Source organism: Dermochelys coriacea, chromosome 4, assembly GCF_009764565.3.
Source record: "Dermochelys coriacea isolate rDerCor1 chromosome 4, rDerCor1.pri.v4, whole genome shotgun sequence".
NCBI classification, from domain to species: domain Eukaryota; kingdom Metazoa; phylum Chordata; order Testudines; family Dermochelyidae; genus Dermochelys; species Dermochelys coriacea.
The window spans coordinates 11,474,757-11,492,755 of NC_050071.1; the positions used below are offsets into that span (position 1 = coordinate 11,474,757).

Below are 17,999 nucleotides of genomic sequence, written 5' to 3' on the forward strand. Positions count from 1 at the left end.
ATGTCTTAGGTACTTATCTGGCCCCATCATCGTAGTATGAGCGCTTCAGTCTTTAGTGCACATATCTTCATGGCCCACAGGAGTCTGTGTGGAGCAGGGAACTGAACCCGAGATCTCCCAAGTCCTAGTGTATGGAAGCTAATTGCTGTGCATTTTCCCTGGTGATTTTGGAAAGTAGGGGAAAGGTTTTCCACTGTCCAAACCAAGCCGCTCCTATTCAGGACTTCCTCACCAAGGCCCCAGCTCAGCAATTAACACATGGTTAGCCTTAAGGATGTGAGTAATTCCACTGACTTAGTGGGACAACTTGTGCTTAAAGTGAGGGCATAAGTACCTGGAGGAAGTGGGAGCTAGAGATCCTGCTTGTCTCACTCTTACGTGTGCACACCGAGCCCTGGTCTACGCTACAGAGCTAGGTCGACGCAAGGCAGCTTACATCGACCTAACTATGGACGTGTTTGTGCTTAAATTTTGCTCCCGCTGATGTAACTGCCCCACTACGCTGACTTAACTCCACCTCCATGAGCGGTGCGGAATCAAGGTCAATGTAGTTAGGTCGCTGCAGTGTCCGTATAGACACTACGCTGTTTCTGGCGACTGTTAATGGCATTTAGGAGTCATACCACGCTGACAGTGCAATCGAGGCAAGCGCTTCTGGTGAGGACGCGCATTGCTGACACAAGGAGCAAAGTGTATGGGCGAAAGTGATTCAATTACTGTGGCGGTGGTATGCCGATGTAAGTGAATTTTGTAGTGTAGACATGGCCTCGCACACCTGGTGGCAGGAAGTCATTGGCTGCCCCATGAAGATTTTTGGGGGTAGGGTTCTTCCCCCCCACCCTTGCAATCCCTCCCCTGCGAGTCTTCCAAGAAGACAGCTGCAAAGGTGGGATGCAAGGTTTGAACAACCTTTTACCCTCAGTTCGTGAATGTGGGGCCAAGATGTGTGTGAGCCTCGGCTTTTGGCCTCTGAAACATTCGCACAGCTCCTCACCTGCTGAGCTATGCACAGGTACCAACTTCCCCTCTTTTCTGTGGCTGCACGCCCCCCCATTCCAACCCCTTCCCCAAAGTCCCTACCCCAACTCCGCCCCCTCCCTGCCCCTATTCCAATTCCTTCCCCAAATCCCTGCTCCACCCCTGCCTTTTCCCCTGAGAGCACCACATTCCCACTCCTCCCCCTCTCTCCAGGAGTGTGCTAATGCTGCCAAACAGCTGTTTGGCAGCGGCTGGCCGGGAAGTGCTGGGAGGTAGGCAGAGGAGCAGTAACGTGGCGTGCTGGGGGGGAAGGAGGTGGTGGGGCAGAGGGTGAGGGTTGCTTGACTGTTGGTGGGTGCAGAGCACCCACTAATTTTTCCCTGTGGGTGCTCCAGCCCCAGAGCACCCACGGAGTTGGCGCCTATGGAACTATGGCTAAGTGGCTGGGCTTTGTACTGGAATGGCTGTTAGAATGATGGCTGTGAGCTTCATGTCGGTGCCTCGATGCTTGTGGTTTGGGGGAATAGTGAGCTTTAGATAATACTAATTACAATAATCCACACTAACCTTTTGTAAAACCTCCTCTGACAGTGCTTGGGTGACTGTGCATTCATTCACAGTTTGCCGTTTGCTCTGCCCTGTGCAGGGTGCAAAAATCTAGTTCACCCCCCCCCCCCCCCGGGACTATACAGTCAGAAGCGCCTGCAGTCGGTGTGTCTGACTTTTTACGCTGTTGCTTTAGCACTCCCACCAGTATGAACCGTGGAAGAGCAAGTGTAGATGGGCCACAGGTGTTTATACTTCTAGGGTCATCTAACCCTGTTTGAACATATTTAGCTAACACAGTTAACATGGGCTCATTGGGAAAGGTAGAGGTCACTTAGTGTGGTGTATTGTGATTCCTGATCGGAAATGCAAATATCTGGTACCAGGACAAAAGGTTCAGCATTTCTTGCGTGCTCGCGTTGCATGGGGTTTTTCCCGCCTGACCGTTTTCAGTCAGGAAAGTGGGGTAGAGGTGGGGAGAAGACCCAGTGTAAGCAGCGGTGGTTTTTGTATTTCCCCAATGTAGCTACATCTTTTGCTGCGGCACTGGTTCAAACCCTGGCTGTAGATTTGCTGTATGCAGGCCACTTCTTATACCCAGTGCTGCAGCTAGTCTAGTGCAATCCCCGCAGTGTAGACAGGCCCTTTCACAACAACCTCCCACTGATGGTTGTCTTCCTGAGATGAGTGGGAGGGCAGGTGTATGTGGGGTGCACTGCTGTTGAAGGAGGGACATTACAGTGGATTGATCCCCACAATGCCTACGGGAGGAAAGCAAAGAGATTCAGGATGAAGATTTTTGCCCCGAGTCCCTCTCCCTTTGTGCTGTGTGCGCTCTCTTCACTTCTGTACCTTGCGTACTCTGGATTTCATTTGCCCTTCTGAACAGAAGGCATGGAATTGGCTTCACCAGACAGCCGGGGAGGTGTTTAAATTCAGTCCGCTCTTTGATAGCACTTCATTAGGGAGACTGGGACTGGCTCGTAGTGGCTGGGTCACAAGTCAGCTAATGAGGTTCCATTTCTGCAGCAAAAAGATTTTAAAGGCCCAGGGTGATTTTTGGCAGCTGTGCTGTTTCACACCGGTGGAAAGTGACTCCACACGTCCCAAGCCGAGTGTTAACTCGGTATCCCTGCGAATGCTGCAGTTAACCTTGAGAAATTTTGAAAATACAGTGAAATCTGCCCAAGATAATGAGCCTTTACTAGCCAGTCTCTTTCCCAGAATAAACGGGGTACCCTGCTGCTGTAATAGGAAGTTGTCTCTGGTCGGTATCGGTTTGTCTTGGCGCATGAGTGGTCTCCAGGCGGGTTTGCGCTCCCCCTGCCTGCTGTGAGTGGCGCTGGCAGCAAGTGTTCTCAGTGGGGCACTCCTTGGAGAGCCAAAGCCCAAGATCCTGCAGGAAAAACCAAACCATCCGTCTCTGATCACTGGCCCGTGTCCCTCACCCTGATGAGTTCCAGGGTCCAAGGGACACCCTATGCTCAGGGGTGGCGTATTCACACTTTGGGTGGTACCTGCTCCACAAGGCATATGTGAGCAAGCTTGAAGCTGAAAAAGGTTATGCTTGGCTTTAACCCATCCCTGACTACAGCTGCAGCAGCCTGGTGGCAGGGTTCACCCAAAGGCCCCTCTGGGCCCCAGGTTTCGATACAGTGGATAGTAACTTGGGGGCCCGACCCTGCAAAGCCTTGCTCATATAGGGCTGGATTGTCACAGCCCTTGCTCAAGGAGGCAGGACCCCTCTCTTGCTCCCTGCTCAGATTGTGACTCCAGGTGTGCGGTCGCCTGATACCCCCACCTGTGAGCCAGGTGGTGGAACCTTATTTGCTGTAGGAAAGGAAGTGAAGTAACATAGTCATTCCCCAGAGCGACGGGGAGGGATTGTGTGGGAGCCACGCTTCATGCCGGGCTCTGTTCCTGGGGCAGCCCCTTGTACAGGGCAGCGATTGTGTCCGTGTGCGCATTTGAAAGACCTGGCCTTTGATGCCCGTTCCTGTCACCATTGGGTGTTCTCGTTGCAGTGTCAAGGCTTCATACTGTCCCGCTTTCCCTCCCTCTTGCAGCTGCGAGAAAGGCTACACAGGTGCAAGATGTGAGCGAGTGGACATATTCTACCTAAGAGGAGATCAAGGCCAGATTGTAGTGATTTGCTTCATCGTTGCCATGGTGGCGCTGATCGGCCTGGTAATATGCATATGCATATGCAGTCAGTAAGTATGCTTGTGTGTCTTGCATCTCTTTGTTGTGCTAGTGCGTGTGAACTGTTGTGAGGTCTGTCTAACTCCTCTGCCACTTCTACAACGGGGGCGGGGGAGGTTTGGCCTGTAAAGGAAATGTCAGGCATTACTAGGAGTCTTTTGAGGAATGCTTCAAGGGACGCGCTCATGATGGTTCTTGTCGTGGCTTTGCAATACAATTATTTCTCATTGCCCCTAATAGCCCCCGGGTACGTCTACACAGCAATAAAAGACCAGCGGCACAGAGTCGCAGAGCCCGGGCCAGCTGACCTGGCCTCCTGGGGCTTGGGTTGTGAGGCTAAAAATAGCAGTGTAGGTGTTTTTGGCCCAGATCCTGGGCTCTGAAATCTAGTGAGCGGGGCAGGTCTCAGTCCGGGCTCCAGCCCAAGCCTGAACATTTGCGCTGTTCTTTTTAGCTCCCCCCACCTCAAGCCAGCTGGCACTGGCTCTGTCCCTTTTCAAGACCCAATCCTGAAACACTGCAGTTGCTAGGAGCTTTGCCATTGATTTCAAGGGACGCAGGACCCAACCTGACAGATGAAAATGGTACTTGGGTTCCTGCCAGCATTTGGATTTTTCTTAGGGGAGCCGTTTGTAGCATGGTGGTCTCCAGGGCCTCATTTTTCAGGGCGCTGTGCAGGTAGACAATAGGATCGTTCTTGCCCCAAAGATCTTATACATTTAGTTTTGGGGATGGAGGACTCCCTCTTACTCACCAAGAACCTCTGACTGATGGCAAATGCCTGCTGCTAAAGGAGTAGCCCATATACAGGGCCTGCTAATACCTGGAACAAGCACTGAACAGGATGGAAGTTATCCATTGATTTGGTATACAAGCAAGTGGCAACTGAGAAATGGGGCCCACAGATGCTTCCCAAGAGTGACCGATGAATTAACGGTGGAGGCAGTGGGTCTGAATACATGGGTTAGAATTCCAGTCTAGCTCTTCCCTGGATTCCCTCTGTGGCTTTGGACAATTCACTTGACCTCTGGAAGGGCTGGTCTAGGCACCGTTTTGTACTGATTTAATTATAGCCGTTTCTGGGAAGGCCTGAGGCTTCAATGCTCTGTTGAATTGGAGTCCCAGGGCCCTTTTCAACCTGCACTGAAGTCGGTGGGAATCTGCAAGGATTTTTAATGAGGTTTGGAGGAGAGTTGACCTCATGTTTGTTCATCTGTAAATTGTGGCGACTAGTTAATGATCTCCTAGGCGTGCTGGGAGGATTGATCATAGTTTATATAGGGCTCTGTAGCTGGGAAGTGCTCTATGGGTCTTAAAATATTTTAAAGTGGTGGTAGGGCGGGAAACATTTCTGATTTGAGAGAGACAGTGAATTTCTGCGACGAACCAAGTTAGCTCAGGCTAATCACTGACTTTGCTTTGCAAGTCACTGTCGGAAGCGCCGCAGGAGGAGCAAGGAAGAAGAAATGGAAACGCTGGAGAAAGATTTGCCTACCAAACAGGAGGATGTCCTAGAGACGGACATTGCATGAAGGTGAGTTAGCATGGGAGGAGGGGATGCAGAAAACTAAGCCCTGTCAATGTCAGGTTTAAACTCCACATGCAGCAGCTGGGTTAGGAGTGACTCTGTAAAAACGGCCCTAGGGGCATCTCTCCGTTTGCCCTCCGGTGACTCTGTACCAGAGTTGCTCAGTCTAAAATTAAAAACTAGATACTTTTTAAGAGCCAGCCCTGCCAACCCAAGCTGGGCTGTGAAAATCAAGCGGTGTTCTTTCCAGCTCCTGCCCAGTACCACATGGGGCTTCAGCAGGCCAGAGTCATCCCTTGGGTTCCCCTCTACAGCTCCATTTGGGGGCTGGGGATGGACAGGAAGGGGGAGGGCGGGGTTGGAACACAGTGAAAGGTCTGCAGAGGGGTGAGCAGAACTCAGAAGGAACACAATTCGAACAAGCCAGGTCTTCATGCTGCTGTTAATACATCTCTCTCTCTCTTTTAACCTCTACAGGTTACTGAAGGCACCTGCAGGCAGGTTCCACACAGCACAATGTCTTGCTCTATGGGAGAGGGACGCAGAAGGGCTATTGCCCAGATAATAAATGCAGATGAATAACAGGTGTTTTTACATTGTTTGTTTGTAGCTATGTCTTGTGAAAACAAAGGGCACAAGCGCCATTGAAAGTCTTATCCTAAATCTCTTAGCTTTAATACGTTTTATCAAGTGTAGCTAACGTTTATGAGAATAACTGATAGGTTTTTAGTAGCAAATTAATGAGTTATGATTCTGGCATATGTAAAGGTATTTTGTGTCAGGGTTCCCAATCCATGTTACTGTCTGATCACATGCCATTACTTCCACAGAACTCTGTCTCATTCAGTGCACAGGATGGACTGTGCACTAGGAGAGAAACATGGTTATGTAGTGAAGGAGGCTGTTGTGTGTCGGGCCCCTGCCTCGCTTGTTGCAGTTGAAAGGTGTGTAGTGGATGAGGCAAGAATTACAGGGAGAGAAGGAATGGGCTCCTGGTGAAGGCAGTTGGATGCTGCCCTGGAGAATTGGATTCTAGCCCTTCCTTTGCCACAGAATTCCTATGTAATGCTGGGCAAGTCAGTTACACCAGAATGCTCAGTTGGCCATGAATTGTGTTCCTCATTTTCTGGGTGACCTGTTTGAGATACCTGGGACCAGATTTGCAGAAGTGCTGGGCACTCAGATCTGCAGCTGAAGTTAATTGGGGTTGTGCTTTCAACGTCTCCAATGCTGTATAATGCTAAGTTCTCTGTAAGATCACGTGGTAGGCCTCGCAAACTGGACACCCAAGGTTAGTGGACACTTGATAATCTCTTTGCCTCGGATCCCCAGCTGTAAAACTGTAGTCCCCGCCCCGAAGCACGGAGGCACTAGAGCACGTCAATTTAACAGCTGTAAGAATTTTTTTAACTTGGGCAAAACAAAATTTTTCCTAATCTTGTCATCAGAAACAGCTGAACCATTTTAGCTGAAACTTTCCAAAATAGAAACACCCAGCATGGAAAGTCTCGGACCAAACAGTTAGTCTTACAAAGTTACAAGTAACTGAAAACAATCGTATAAGGGAAAGTATAGGTAGGCATGGCAGTATTAGACTTTTATTTTTATGATTTTGACAGGCGGTAATGTTTGTTTTTAAGAATATTTTTCCTATTTTTATCTATTTCAGTTTTCAGTTGTGGGAGATTATGGGAAGGCCAGATAATAGGAAGGGCCAGACAATAAATATTTAATCAGTAGACCTTGAGATTCAAAAAGCTAGTTTTATAACCATTAAAGCACACATTGTCAACATCACATGCCAAAATATACAAAGTAAATATCCTTACATTAAACTCTAAGTTCCCAAGCAGTGTTTTTCTTTCTTGCCTATCTGTACATTTAGATGATCATCAATGGATATATTTTTTTTTGTCACTTTGTGTGTGTACAAGCCTGGGTGGTGGGTATTGTAGGCAGGGGGAGGCTGTGCCTCCCCAAACAGCCTGGCATGTCCCCGCTCACACTCCACCAGGCTCTTTCCTGCCTGCTGTTTCCTTCTGTGGCCAAGAGGCTGGGCAGGCAGGCTGAAGGTCATGGTGTGCAAGGCCATGACACGCCATGAAATCTGACCTCCCAGCGGTGGGATCACACTGAGGCTAGAGGTACTCCTGCAGTGCTGTCTGCCCGCCCGCCCAGCACTGGAACCACGCTGGGGCCGGGTTGGGGGCGCTCCGGCTGCGCTGCCCACCCAGGCCGGGGGCGCTCGGCAGGGGACAGGGTGGGGGAGCAGAAGTGGCGGGGCTGAGGGGGCTGGGCCGGTGGCTAGCCTCCCCCATGGGCGCATTTACCCACTGCCGCCGATGTGTACAAGGAAATCAATGTTTACCCACAGTTACCAACAAAAAAATCTCATCCTTCCAAGCTTAACTATAGGCGGCCGGGATCAAGTCCACCTGTAATTTATTTTAACTTGGCAAGGTCTCATTGATATGAACGGGACACTTGCCCTTTTGACACATCAGTGGCTGTCTGCATATTGACTCTCACACAGGAATATTGCCTAGAAAATAGCCAAAATAATGCAGACGATTGGTGCACCTATGAAAGTGGCTCATCAACGGAAGAAAATTCTGCTGTTGGACAGTGGTCTGTTGCAGCACTGTAAACTCTCAGGCAAAGGAAATGTGTTTTGAAGCACGGGTGAGCGGATGCAGTCGTAGAGCAGTCTGCTGCAGTTGCGTTCACACTAGCTTGGAGAAGGGCCTACTTGCAGCACATTCGAGACCAGCCTCCCTGTAAACACAGAGGGCTGCTTCTCCCCGGCACTGTTCCAGTGAAGTGAGTTACCCTGAGGATGAATTGGCACCATCGCTTTGAAAAGGCGTTCTGTGGAGCTGCCCTCGCAGGTCGGATGGAGCTCATTGGGTTTACGTGCACTGTGTGGGGGCTCATCTTCCGGGGGGTTGTCCCTGCTGTCGCGCACCAAAAGCAGAGCCTGTTAGGGAACGGTGGCATTAACCTAGGTCAAGGCGCCCTCACCAGGGCCGAGTGCCATACAGGATGGCTTCTGTCCTGCTGAGCGGCTTTGGTTTCAGAATGCTTAAAAATAGGTGTCCCGAGGAACCCAGCGGTGAACACATCCAGAACAACTGTGGGGATCTCTCCCCTGAGGGGAAACAAGTTAGAGGCTGCAGTGTGGGTGCTGCTGCCACTTTTAAAGCTTCCAATGCTGCTTTGAGTGTTTGCAAGTGGCCGATGAGGGTCACCGTGCGCGCACACACGAGCTACAGTACACAGTAGGGCAAAGCTTTCAAGGACACCAGGTGTCGGTCCACAAAAACAGGAGCTGCCTTTGCATGCAGTAGGCACCAGAATAGTAAAAACAGGCTCCCTTCTTTTCATAAAGGGAGGCAGCTTGGCCTAGTGGCTAGAACCCTGGCCTGGGACTCAGGTGACAAGGGTTCTGTTCCCAGCTCTGCCACTGGCCTGCTGAGTGACCTCCAGCAAATCACTTCCCTGCCCTGTGCCTCAGTTTCCCCATCAGTAAAATGGGAATAATAATGCTTAATTCCCTTGAAAAGTGCTTCGAGATCTATGGATGAAAAAAGCTGTATAAGAGGTATTGTTGTTCAAGCCAAGGGAAAACTTTACACTGTACATTGTCTAAAGCAGGGGTCTCAAACATGCGGCCTGCGGGGTTATTTGCTGCGGCCCGCCAAGCTCCGCGTGCCCTGCCCCCCCCGCCTAACTCCAGGCGCTTCCTGCTGCCAAACAGCTGTTGGCAGGGCTTAGAGCTTTCCAGAAGGGAGGAGGTGGAGAAGAGGCATGATGGGGTGGGGCCTCATGGAAGGGGTGGGGTGGAGTGGGGGTAGAGCTGGGGGCAGTGTCAGGGGCGGGGGTCAGTAATGCGGCCCTCGGGCCAATGCACTAGTCCTCATGTGGCCCTCATGGTCATTTGAGTTTGAGACCCCTGGTCTAAAGTAACTTTTTATTTCTGGAGTAACTGTGTATCTGTTAATACAGCTGTAAACACAGGCTTAAGTCCTTTGCTGAACAGGAGCTTTGCATCCTTGTCCTTTGATCCATGTTCAGTAGATGACATCTGCACTGTTGGGATATTCCTCATGGCCCTGAGCCCAAAGCATAGATGCATTTTAACTTTCAGCAGCCATGCCTAATAGGGTGGTGATACTAGTGCAACATGTGTTTTAAAATTTGCCTTTATTTTCACTATTCTGTGAGCCAGCGCTGCATGTGTGCAGACAGAGTGCCTTGATAGATCTGCTCTAGAGGGTAATGGAAACAGGCAGGTAATTAAAATAGAATGGTAAGCAATAGCGTTTAATAGAGCTCCGTGCTCCCTACTCAGAGAAAAACAGAAGTCTTTACTGACTAAACTCTGCTCTGTAGGATCACAGGCAATACCCTTCTCTTGTTAGTACTTTGCTGCCTGGTGGATCATTCTGTAAGCGGGGGAATAGTGCTGCTATTGTGGGGAACTTTCCTGGCTTCGCTAGCCCACTTCACTGGGGCAGTGCAGAAAGGATCTGAGTCCTCGCTCCCACTTCCTTTACCCAGTGGCTTCCCTGTCCTTGAGGGCTCCTCTTCCACTCTCCTGTCTGGCAGAGTCCTCGTAACCCCAACAAGGCTGGGCCTGGGATTCTGGGGGGGCTCAACCCCCAACCCTGCTGTGGTCACCTAGGAGAGGGGCTAGGGTGTCCCCACTCCCGGTGCTCTCTCTCCACTGGGCACTTCCCTGACGTGCTGATCGTTGCATACAATTTGAAGCAAATGCTTTTTTAAAATGAACAATTTTAAAAAGAATAAGGGAAAATGGGAATGGTTAACGGAAACACATCACCCCGCTCTGTGGCAGGGAGCATCACGAACAGTTTCTCTGCAATGTCCGGGCAGTTCACAGTCTGTTCCTTGTAGGTCCCAGGCCCCTTCTCCGGCCCTGGCTGTGCTGCAGGGATGCTGCGGGTTGGACACTTGCTCTGGTGGTGGCCACACATTCTCAGGCTCTAGGTGGCAGGACCCTTCTTCCCAGCGTTGCCCCCGCCCTGTCAGGGTTACCAATCCCCCTCTGAGTCTGGCCTGCAGAGCCTCCTGGCTGAGGCGTTTCTCTGTGCTGGGCCCACTGCCCAGGGTCCCCCTCAATCTCCCCAGCTGCTCACAACACCCGGCTCCAGACTGCTCCTGTTCCAGCTCCAGCTCCACTCTGCCTCAGCTCGGCTGCTTCTCTGGCCCCTCTGGCTCTGGTTGCTGCAGCTCTGCTCCCAGGCCAAGTCTGCTCTGCAGGCTGCTTCTGTGACTCTGCTCCCAGCACTGACCTGCTTCGTGGGCTACTTTTCTGGACCCTCTGGCTCTGGTTGCTGCAGCTGTGCTCCCAGGGCAAGTCTGCTCTCTCCGGGCTGTGCCTCTGGCTTTGGGGCTGCAGCTCTGCTCCCAGGATAGGGTCTGCTCTCTCTGGGCTGCTTTCCTGGTCCCTCTGGATCTGGCGCAGCTCTGCTCCCCAGCTCAGCTTGGGCCCCTGCTTTCTCCTTAGCTCGGCCTCACTCTGTCTGACCCAGGCAATTCCAGCTCACACCCAGGACGGGGGTCTCCTGACTCCCTGATTAGCCTGCTCGCCCTGTCGTTCAGGCTGACCTGGGGCATTGGCCTCTCCCCATTGTTCCTGCGGGCTGTCAGTCTCCGGGTCCTGATTCCCCGTCGACCCTTCCCCCTTTTAGTAGTGGGAGCTGGCAGCTAAAACATCCCCACTGAATGTTAGTAAGGGGGCAACAGTCCCTTTACATTAACTAGCATTTTGCGGCTGAGTTTTAGAATTCTACCAAGGCATCTCTTCTAGTTGGGAATCTCTCATTCGCTCTGCCAACCTTTTACACACCTGGAGTATTGCATCCAGTTTTGGTGTCCCCCCCCCCCACTACAGAAGGGATGTGGACAAATTGGAGAGAGTTAGCGGAGGCCAATGAAAATGGTCAAGGGGCTGGGGCACATGACACACATGAGGGAACTGGGGTTATTTAGTCTACAGAAGAGAAGAGTGAGTGGGGATTTCATAGCAGCCTTCAACTACCTGAGGTTCCAAAGAGGATGGAGCTCGGCTGTCCTCAATGGTGGCAGATGACAGAACATGGAGCAAAGGTCTCAAGTTGCAGTGGGGGAGGTTTAGGTTGGTTATTAGGAAACACAATTTCACTAGGAGGGTGGTGAAGCACTGGAATGGGCTCCTAGGGAGGTGGTGGAATGTCCATCCTTAGAGATTTTTAAAGCCCTAGATGGGATGATTTAGTGCAGGGGTGGGCAAATTTTTTGGCCCGAGGGCCACATTGGGGTGCGAAACTGTATGGAGGGCCGGGTAGGGAAGGCTGTGCCTCCCCAAACAGCCTGGCCCCTGCCCCCGATCTCCCCCTCCCACTTCCCGCCCCCGGACTGCCCCCCTCAGAAGCCCTGACCCATCCAATGCCCCCTGCTCCTTGTCCCCTGACCATCCCTCCCGGGACCCCCTCCCCTAATGTGGGAGGCAGCCCCCCTGGATTCCCATGCCTATCCAACTCCCTCGTTCCCTGTCCCCTGCCTGTCCCCCCCTTGAACCTCCGCCCCATCTGACAGTCTCCTGACTTCCCCCCGGGATCCCTTATCCACCCCCCCCCCAGGCCCCACCCCTTTACCATGCCACTCAGAGCAGAAGGAGCTCGCAGCCGCCTGGTCCGGCTGGAGCCAGCCACGGCGCCCAGAGCGCTGGCAGTGTTGCGAGGTGAGGCTGTGGGGGAGAGGCTGGGGGCTAGCCTCCTTGGGTGGGAGCTCAAGGGCCAGGCAGGACAGTCCCATGGGCTGGATGTGGCCCGTGGGCTGTAGTTTGCCCACCTCTGATTTAGTGGGTGTTGGCCCTGCTTTGAGCAGGGGGTTGGACTAGATGACCTCCTGAGGTCTCTTCCAATCCTGATCTTCTATGGGTCTATATGCAATTGCACCAAATCCTGTTTTGAAAGGAGAAAGCTGTGATTGCTACAGCGAAACCTTTCCTGGCGCTAGCACTGAAAGCGTTACCGGCTGTTAACATGCTGTTTGGACGTCCTGTTTGGCAAATCTCGTGTGTTCTAACTGTCAGCACCGCTTAGCCCAAAGGAAAGCGGTACGTACTTTATTCAGTGCATTCTTGCCTTGAAGGGTGGAACTATGGAAGAGGAACAAGTTCATCTTCTGTGTGCGATGGCTTCTTCAAATCTCTATATTAGGAAAGTAAAGCTGCAAGTGCAGTATTACAGTTTATCTTAACAGGTAAATTATACTGGAGTCCATCAGCGATTGAGCAGTTCAGATTGTTTATCTCTGTGTGGAGTCTGCTTTAAATATCAGTGTCATGTAGTCACTGTAGAAGAACAAAGATGTACGTAATAGTCTATGCTAATTTAAATAGCATGTTGGTATCCTGTTCTTATGCAAGATTTGTATTAAAGTGTGTGTGTGTGTGGGGGGGGGAATGAACCTGCATCCCTCCTCCCAGTTCTTTTAAACATTAGTTTTTCTCTTCAGCACCTTGTGTAAAAACGTGAACTATTTGATACATGCTTGTAGCAGACAAGCAGGGCCCTTACAAGCAGTTCCTTATAAATGAACTGAGTGTGCTAGTTAGTGAAGGGGCTTTGAAGAGTGACTGACTGTATGCTCATGTTTAAACTTACCTGTCTTAGGAAAAACATGAAGGGCAGAAATCTCATGTTTTAAAATACTTTCCAAATATATCTACTGCTGTGCAACTCTTTGAATACCCCTGTCTGTAGCACAATCGCATAACACCTAAATGAGTGTTGTTTGCATATGGAGCCAGGAACGCTGCCTGTTCAATCCAGGGTCTGAAATTACCTTGACTGCCTCATCTTGTGGGCTGCAATCAGCTTCAGATAAGGGGCCCCCCTCCTTCCCTAAAGATTCCAGAAAGCAGCTGTGGTTAATCTCAACTGGATGAATGTAAGAGATCCGTCCTGAACACCCACTTCTAAAGCAGACTTTGGCTTTCTGTTAAATTCAATAGCTACGTCTAACAGGGTCATTTTTGCGCAAAGGATGGTGTATGCAAGCTGCTGCATCATTATAAACCAGAGTTTGTTTTTAAAAGTACTCCTATGCCTGTCAGGTAAAGCCATTTTTCTTCTGTCCCAGACCAACCCCCTCTTCCCACCCCCGCCCCACACACACAAAGTTCATGTGGCAGTGGAAGAGGTGTCATCACAATACCGTCTTCATCATATCGGCTCTGACAAGTTCAAAGAATGCACACAATACAGTCAGCAGTAAATGCAGATTTATGTACCATCCTCTTACATATGCTCTTAAGTAGATTGCTTAAGTAACACTTTATTGAATTTAACTCAACAGGAGGGGATTTAGCCGGTCCTCGGGGTTTAACTGATTCATTGCTGCAAAATATACCTGAAATGCCCCGAATAACCCACTGATTACATTCCATTTCAGAGCAGCAGGTAGGAAAATGGGACATTCTCTGTAAGGCAATTAGTTAACTGGAACAGCTGTGGGAGTGGTAATTGCAATAGGCAAGGCAAGTGACTGAATTGGTGCTGCTCATGGCTTGGCTTATCTTCACTTGCAGCTGGAGCATGGTTCACTAGCCATTGCTGACCTGGTATGTACAGGTTGGGGTTTTATATTGGTGCAATCAAGGCCCAAACTTAGAGGAACTAAGAAGAAGAAACCCCCAAGACTTGCACCATTTGTGCTATTCATTTGGGGGAAAACTTCCATTGTTTCTCAATCACTGGCAATAGCAGTGATGGACGCGCTAGTGTCCATGTTCCTGGTGAGTTTAGCTCCTATTGCTGAGGATAGCTGCATCACAGTTTGGTTTATCGTGCAAAGTACTTTCACAGAAATGTGGGGCATTCCTGATCTATCATGCACAGAAGTACAAAATGCTACACACGAGGTAAGGTTATGGGGGAACCTGTTGTGCTGTAGAGATACTTTGGGGTAATACATACATGCACAGGGCAGGCATCGTTAAATTTGCCATTTCCTGATTCTCAGGGGTGCTTCCTATGTAACCTTAAGTTGTTGGTTGTTTCCCTTGTAGGATATTTTTAAAATCATTTTTGTCATGTTTTGCACTGCAACAAGTGATTCTATTACGCAGCCTGATCCAGCACAGAGAGATTCCATCTGAGCAGACTCCACTACAAGCCTGAGTGTATTTTTTTTTTTTCTCCATGCATTTAAAAAAATCTTCAAGGGGCTGTTGAGTTTATGCTGCTAGAGTTTCCTAGGCTTAAATTCTGTGCATATGTTGTTAGGTAAGCAGTTCAAGGCTGCTTAAAAGAACTTACTTTGTGCCTCATGCTTAATCCATTCTTCTGAGCGGTCTGCAATAAACAATGTGCCATTTCTTCAGACAGAAGAATGTCTCTGCTGTAACATCTCTTACTTCCCTTTGCTTCAGACACCCTCAGTCTCTTTTCTAACAGCCGTAGAAAGCTATCTGACGTAAATTCAGGGTTTGGTGGAAAGCCTGAAAAGTGAGGCCCATATCGTGTCACTCCAGTGCTGACAAATGTTGGAGCCTCTCCCAGGTTTGGGGCTGGGTTCTGAGCCACCACTGCTGGCTCTAGCTCTGTCTTTGCAGTGGCGGATCGAGAGAACTGCTGTGTGCTAGCTCTCTGGAAAACCTTATTTTGCCCTGATTGGGGATGGTGATGCCCTCTCGTGAATTCAAAGCAGGTCTGCAGCCCTTGCCCGGCCCAGTTTTCGAGGTTGCCCTCAGGTGATGTGGGCCTCTTAATTCTGTCTCCTTAGCCTCTTCCCACAGCCTTTCTTCATAATAATGCGGTGCCAGAGAACAATTTCTTCTAGCCAGTGACTTTCTTCCAGAGTCTCAACATCCTCCCTCGGGACTGGATGCTGTTACTTTAGTGTTATTGACTATTACCTTACTTCTCCAGAGGGCCTACTGGTTTAAATGGGGCTACTTAGAGTAACGTGATACTCGCAATAAGAGATATTTAATCTAGCCCTGCACGCAGGAGCCTTTGTAATCAGCACCTCAGGTATTAGTTGGGTAAATCTCAGGTTCAAGACCTGTAGTTATAAAGAACCTGATGCATAGTCCATAATCTAAGTGTCTAATCTCCAGCCCCAGGCCGTCGTGAAGTTGTAATTACAAATGATGACTGAGTGATGCATATAATAAAAAAAGAATGTTGCCCCTAATTCTTTTCCTGGGGCATGTTATTTACACTCTGCATGAGGCACTGGGCATTCCGTTAATGGAGCAAGAATAGAAAATAAGAATGGTAGTATCCATCTATTTCTTGCCAAAGGAAAATGCAGCCAGGATTATGCCCGTTGACAACACTCATTAGTGAGGCTGCTGCAGAATCTCCTTCCTAAATTAGGAGTGAGTGTGGCAAATGTACCATCTGAAAAATGCCTGGAAGTCCTATTGCCGTGATAGGTTATCTTTGGCCGCTGTCTCCAGCTTGCCACTGTGAAGAGTACAGTAATATTGACATTGGGGTGCTACTGTGGGGGAAAACCTTTTCCTCAGGATTCTCACTAAGTGGTGAGCTTCCCTCTTACATTTCATTTCATTTTTTCTTCACCCCATTAATGCTGTAATGATTAAATCCTAAAGCAAGATCTGATTCTAGAATGTGGATTTATATTTCTATATGTGGCCTGGGGAGGTGCCCCAAACCTAGCACCTGGCCCACAGCACTGAAAAGCTTGGACCACCCTGAATGGACATCAATTGCTGCAGGTTATTAGATGTGAATAAATTGCTTGTAACCACCCAAACACCAATCACTGTGTTCATAATCTATAATGGACACTATTCATGCATGTAACATGCTGATAAAATTTGCTAACCCTTTATATTAAGGTTCTGCTTCTGTATAGTTCACAAAGTGTAATTTATGGTTCATTACAATAAGGTACGAAGAAAAAGAGTAGGTTTAATATTCTGACCCCAGGGCCTTATTTGTTATAAATAATATTTAGAACACAGGTTTCAGAGTAGCAGCCGTGTTAGTCTGTATTCGCAAAAAGAAAAGGAGTACTTGTGGCACCTTAGAGACTAACAAATTTATTTGAGCATAAGCTTTTGTGAGCTACGACTCACTTCATATAACACTCCTCCAGCAAGTCTCAGATTGCTGTGTCTGATCATATTGCGTGAATCAACCTCATTATTCAACCCTACCTTCATTTAGTTTCTGTAGCCTCCATACCTGGAGTTCTGATACGGAGTCGTGTCCTCCTCAAGTGCCATCTAGTGATTCATTCGTAATAAGATTACTGCTTTGATACTTTGGATTAAAGAAGGCCTCAATCCAGCAAAAATTGACCTTCATGCAAATGAGTGGTCCTGCTGCCTGTAATAGAGTACTCACACTTTGTAGCAGAGGGCCTACTATTGTTCACACTAGCACTTAAGATTTCACCATACAGCCCCCCTAGGGGTAGCGTAGCTTGGCAACCAGCATTTTAACCAGTGTTGTCCAAGCATACTCAGAGCAGGTGGAGATGGCAATGGTCTACACACCAGCAACACTCTGCATGAGCACTCCCGCTCATGCTACACATAAGTAGGAAGCTGTAAAGAAAGCAAAAGTGTAGACAAGGCCTAAACAAACACAGGGATGTTTTTGAGTGCATTCCCTGAGCCTTCACCCTTGTTGAGACGCATGGTAAAGAAGTGGAATCAGTCCAGTAACTGCAGGTTCTACAGTATTATATTCTCTAGTTCTATGTATTTTTTTTTTCTTTTCATTCTAAGATGGGAGTATGTTTTGCATGTGTGTGGCTCATAGGCTCTGAAGGGCCCTGTAGAAATATGGCTCAGTAGAAGTATAATTTATGGACCCCATAACACTGCAGAAATGAAAATCTAGCCTGGATATAGAACTGACTGTCTCATATCACTTAGTTCAGACAATAACCAAATGATGAGGCCATTTTTTAAATAAAACATTTCCTGGGGTTGGGGGAGGGGGGGAAGAGTAATGGATCCTGTTTCTTAAATGAAATGGACTAATGACTCACAGCCTGAGGTTGATAGTGAGGTGGACGGAGGTTGAAAATATAATTGTGGTGCTTGGCTTTGGCTCTTAAAATTCTTAGTTGATGGAAGTGGGGACAGCAACAGGCTATTAATATTTCTAAATGCAGCTCGTGATTCACTGGAAATTGTAAGAGGCTCTGGAATGCTCAGGCTTCGTTGGTCGGTGGGCGAAATGCCAGCTCCTGCAGTGGAATGTCCAACAGATCCCTAGTGCGGCTGCTAGGAATGGCAAATTTACATCCTAAAATGTTGTTGCAAATGTTCGCTATTAGCATCATAGTAGCACCTGGAGACCCCAACTGAGATCAAGTGCAAGGTGCTGTACAGACTCACAATAAGAGAGTTTGTCCCTCTCCTGAAGAGTTCAGTCTGTAGATGGAATTATTGGCAGCTTTGGCTCAGAGCTCTGATTCCAACGGCCTGCTCCCAGCAGAGTGGTCTGACGCTGGCTCCCACCAGCCAGCTTACTCCTGGCAGGGTGACACCAGCAGCCCTTCCAGTCCCAGGTCTCCCCAAAACTGCCTCTTCTGCAGTGGTCAGGCCCTCACTGGGCCCTCACAGAAGCTCTCAAGTTCACTGCCCCTATAGAGACAGAGCACACCCACCAACCTGGCTGAAGAGCCATCCTTCAATTTAATAGGCTGCACTGAGGTGGGTTGGTAATAAAACAAGACTAAGTTT

At 49.2% G+C, this 17,999-nt stretch overlaps 1 protein-coding gene across 1 annotated transcript in view; it reads left to right on the forward strand.

The window, feature by feature from the left end:
• Positions 1-5,838, forward strand: part of BTC (betacellulin) — a 30,035-nt gene extending 24,197 nt beyond the window's left edge. Inside the window, exons 4-6 of the mRNA XM_038399937.2 lie at positions 3,591-3,737; positions 5,153-5,260; positions 5,732-5,838. Coding sequence (XP_038255865.2) covers positions 3,591-3,737; positions 5,153-5,258 — 253 coding nt within the window. The 3' untranslated portion in view covers positions 5,259-5,260; positions 5,732-5,838. The remainder of the gene's footprint in view (positions 1-3,590; positions 3,738-5,152; positions 5,261-5,731) is intronic.
• Positions 5,839-17,999: the final 12,161 nt, after the last annotated feature.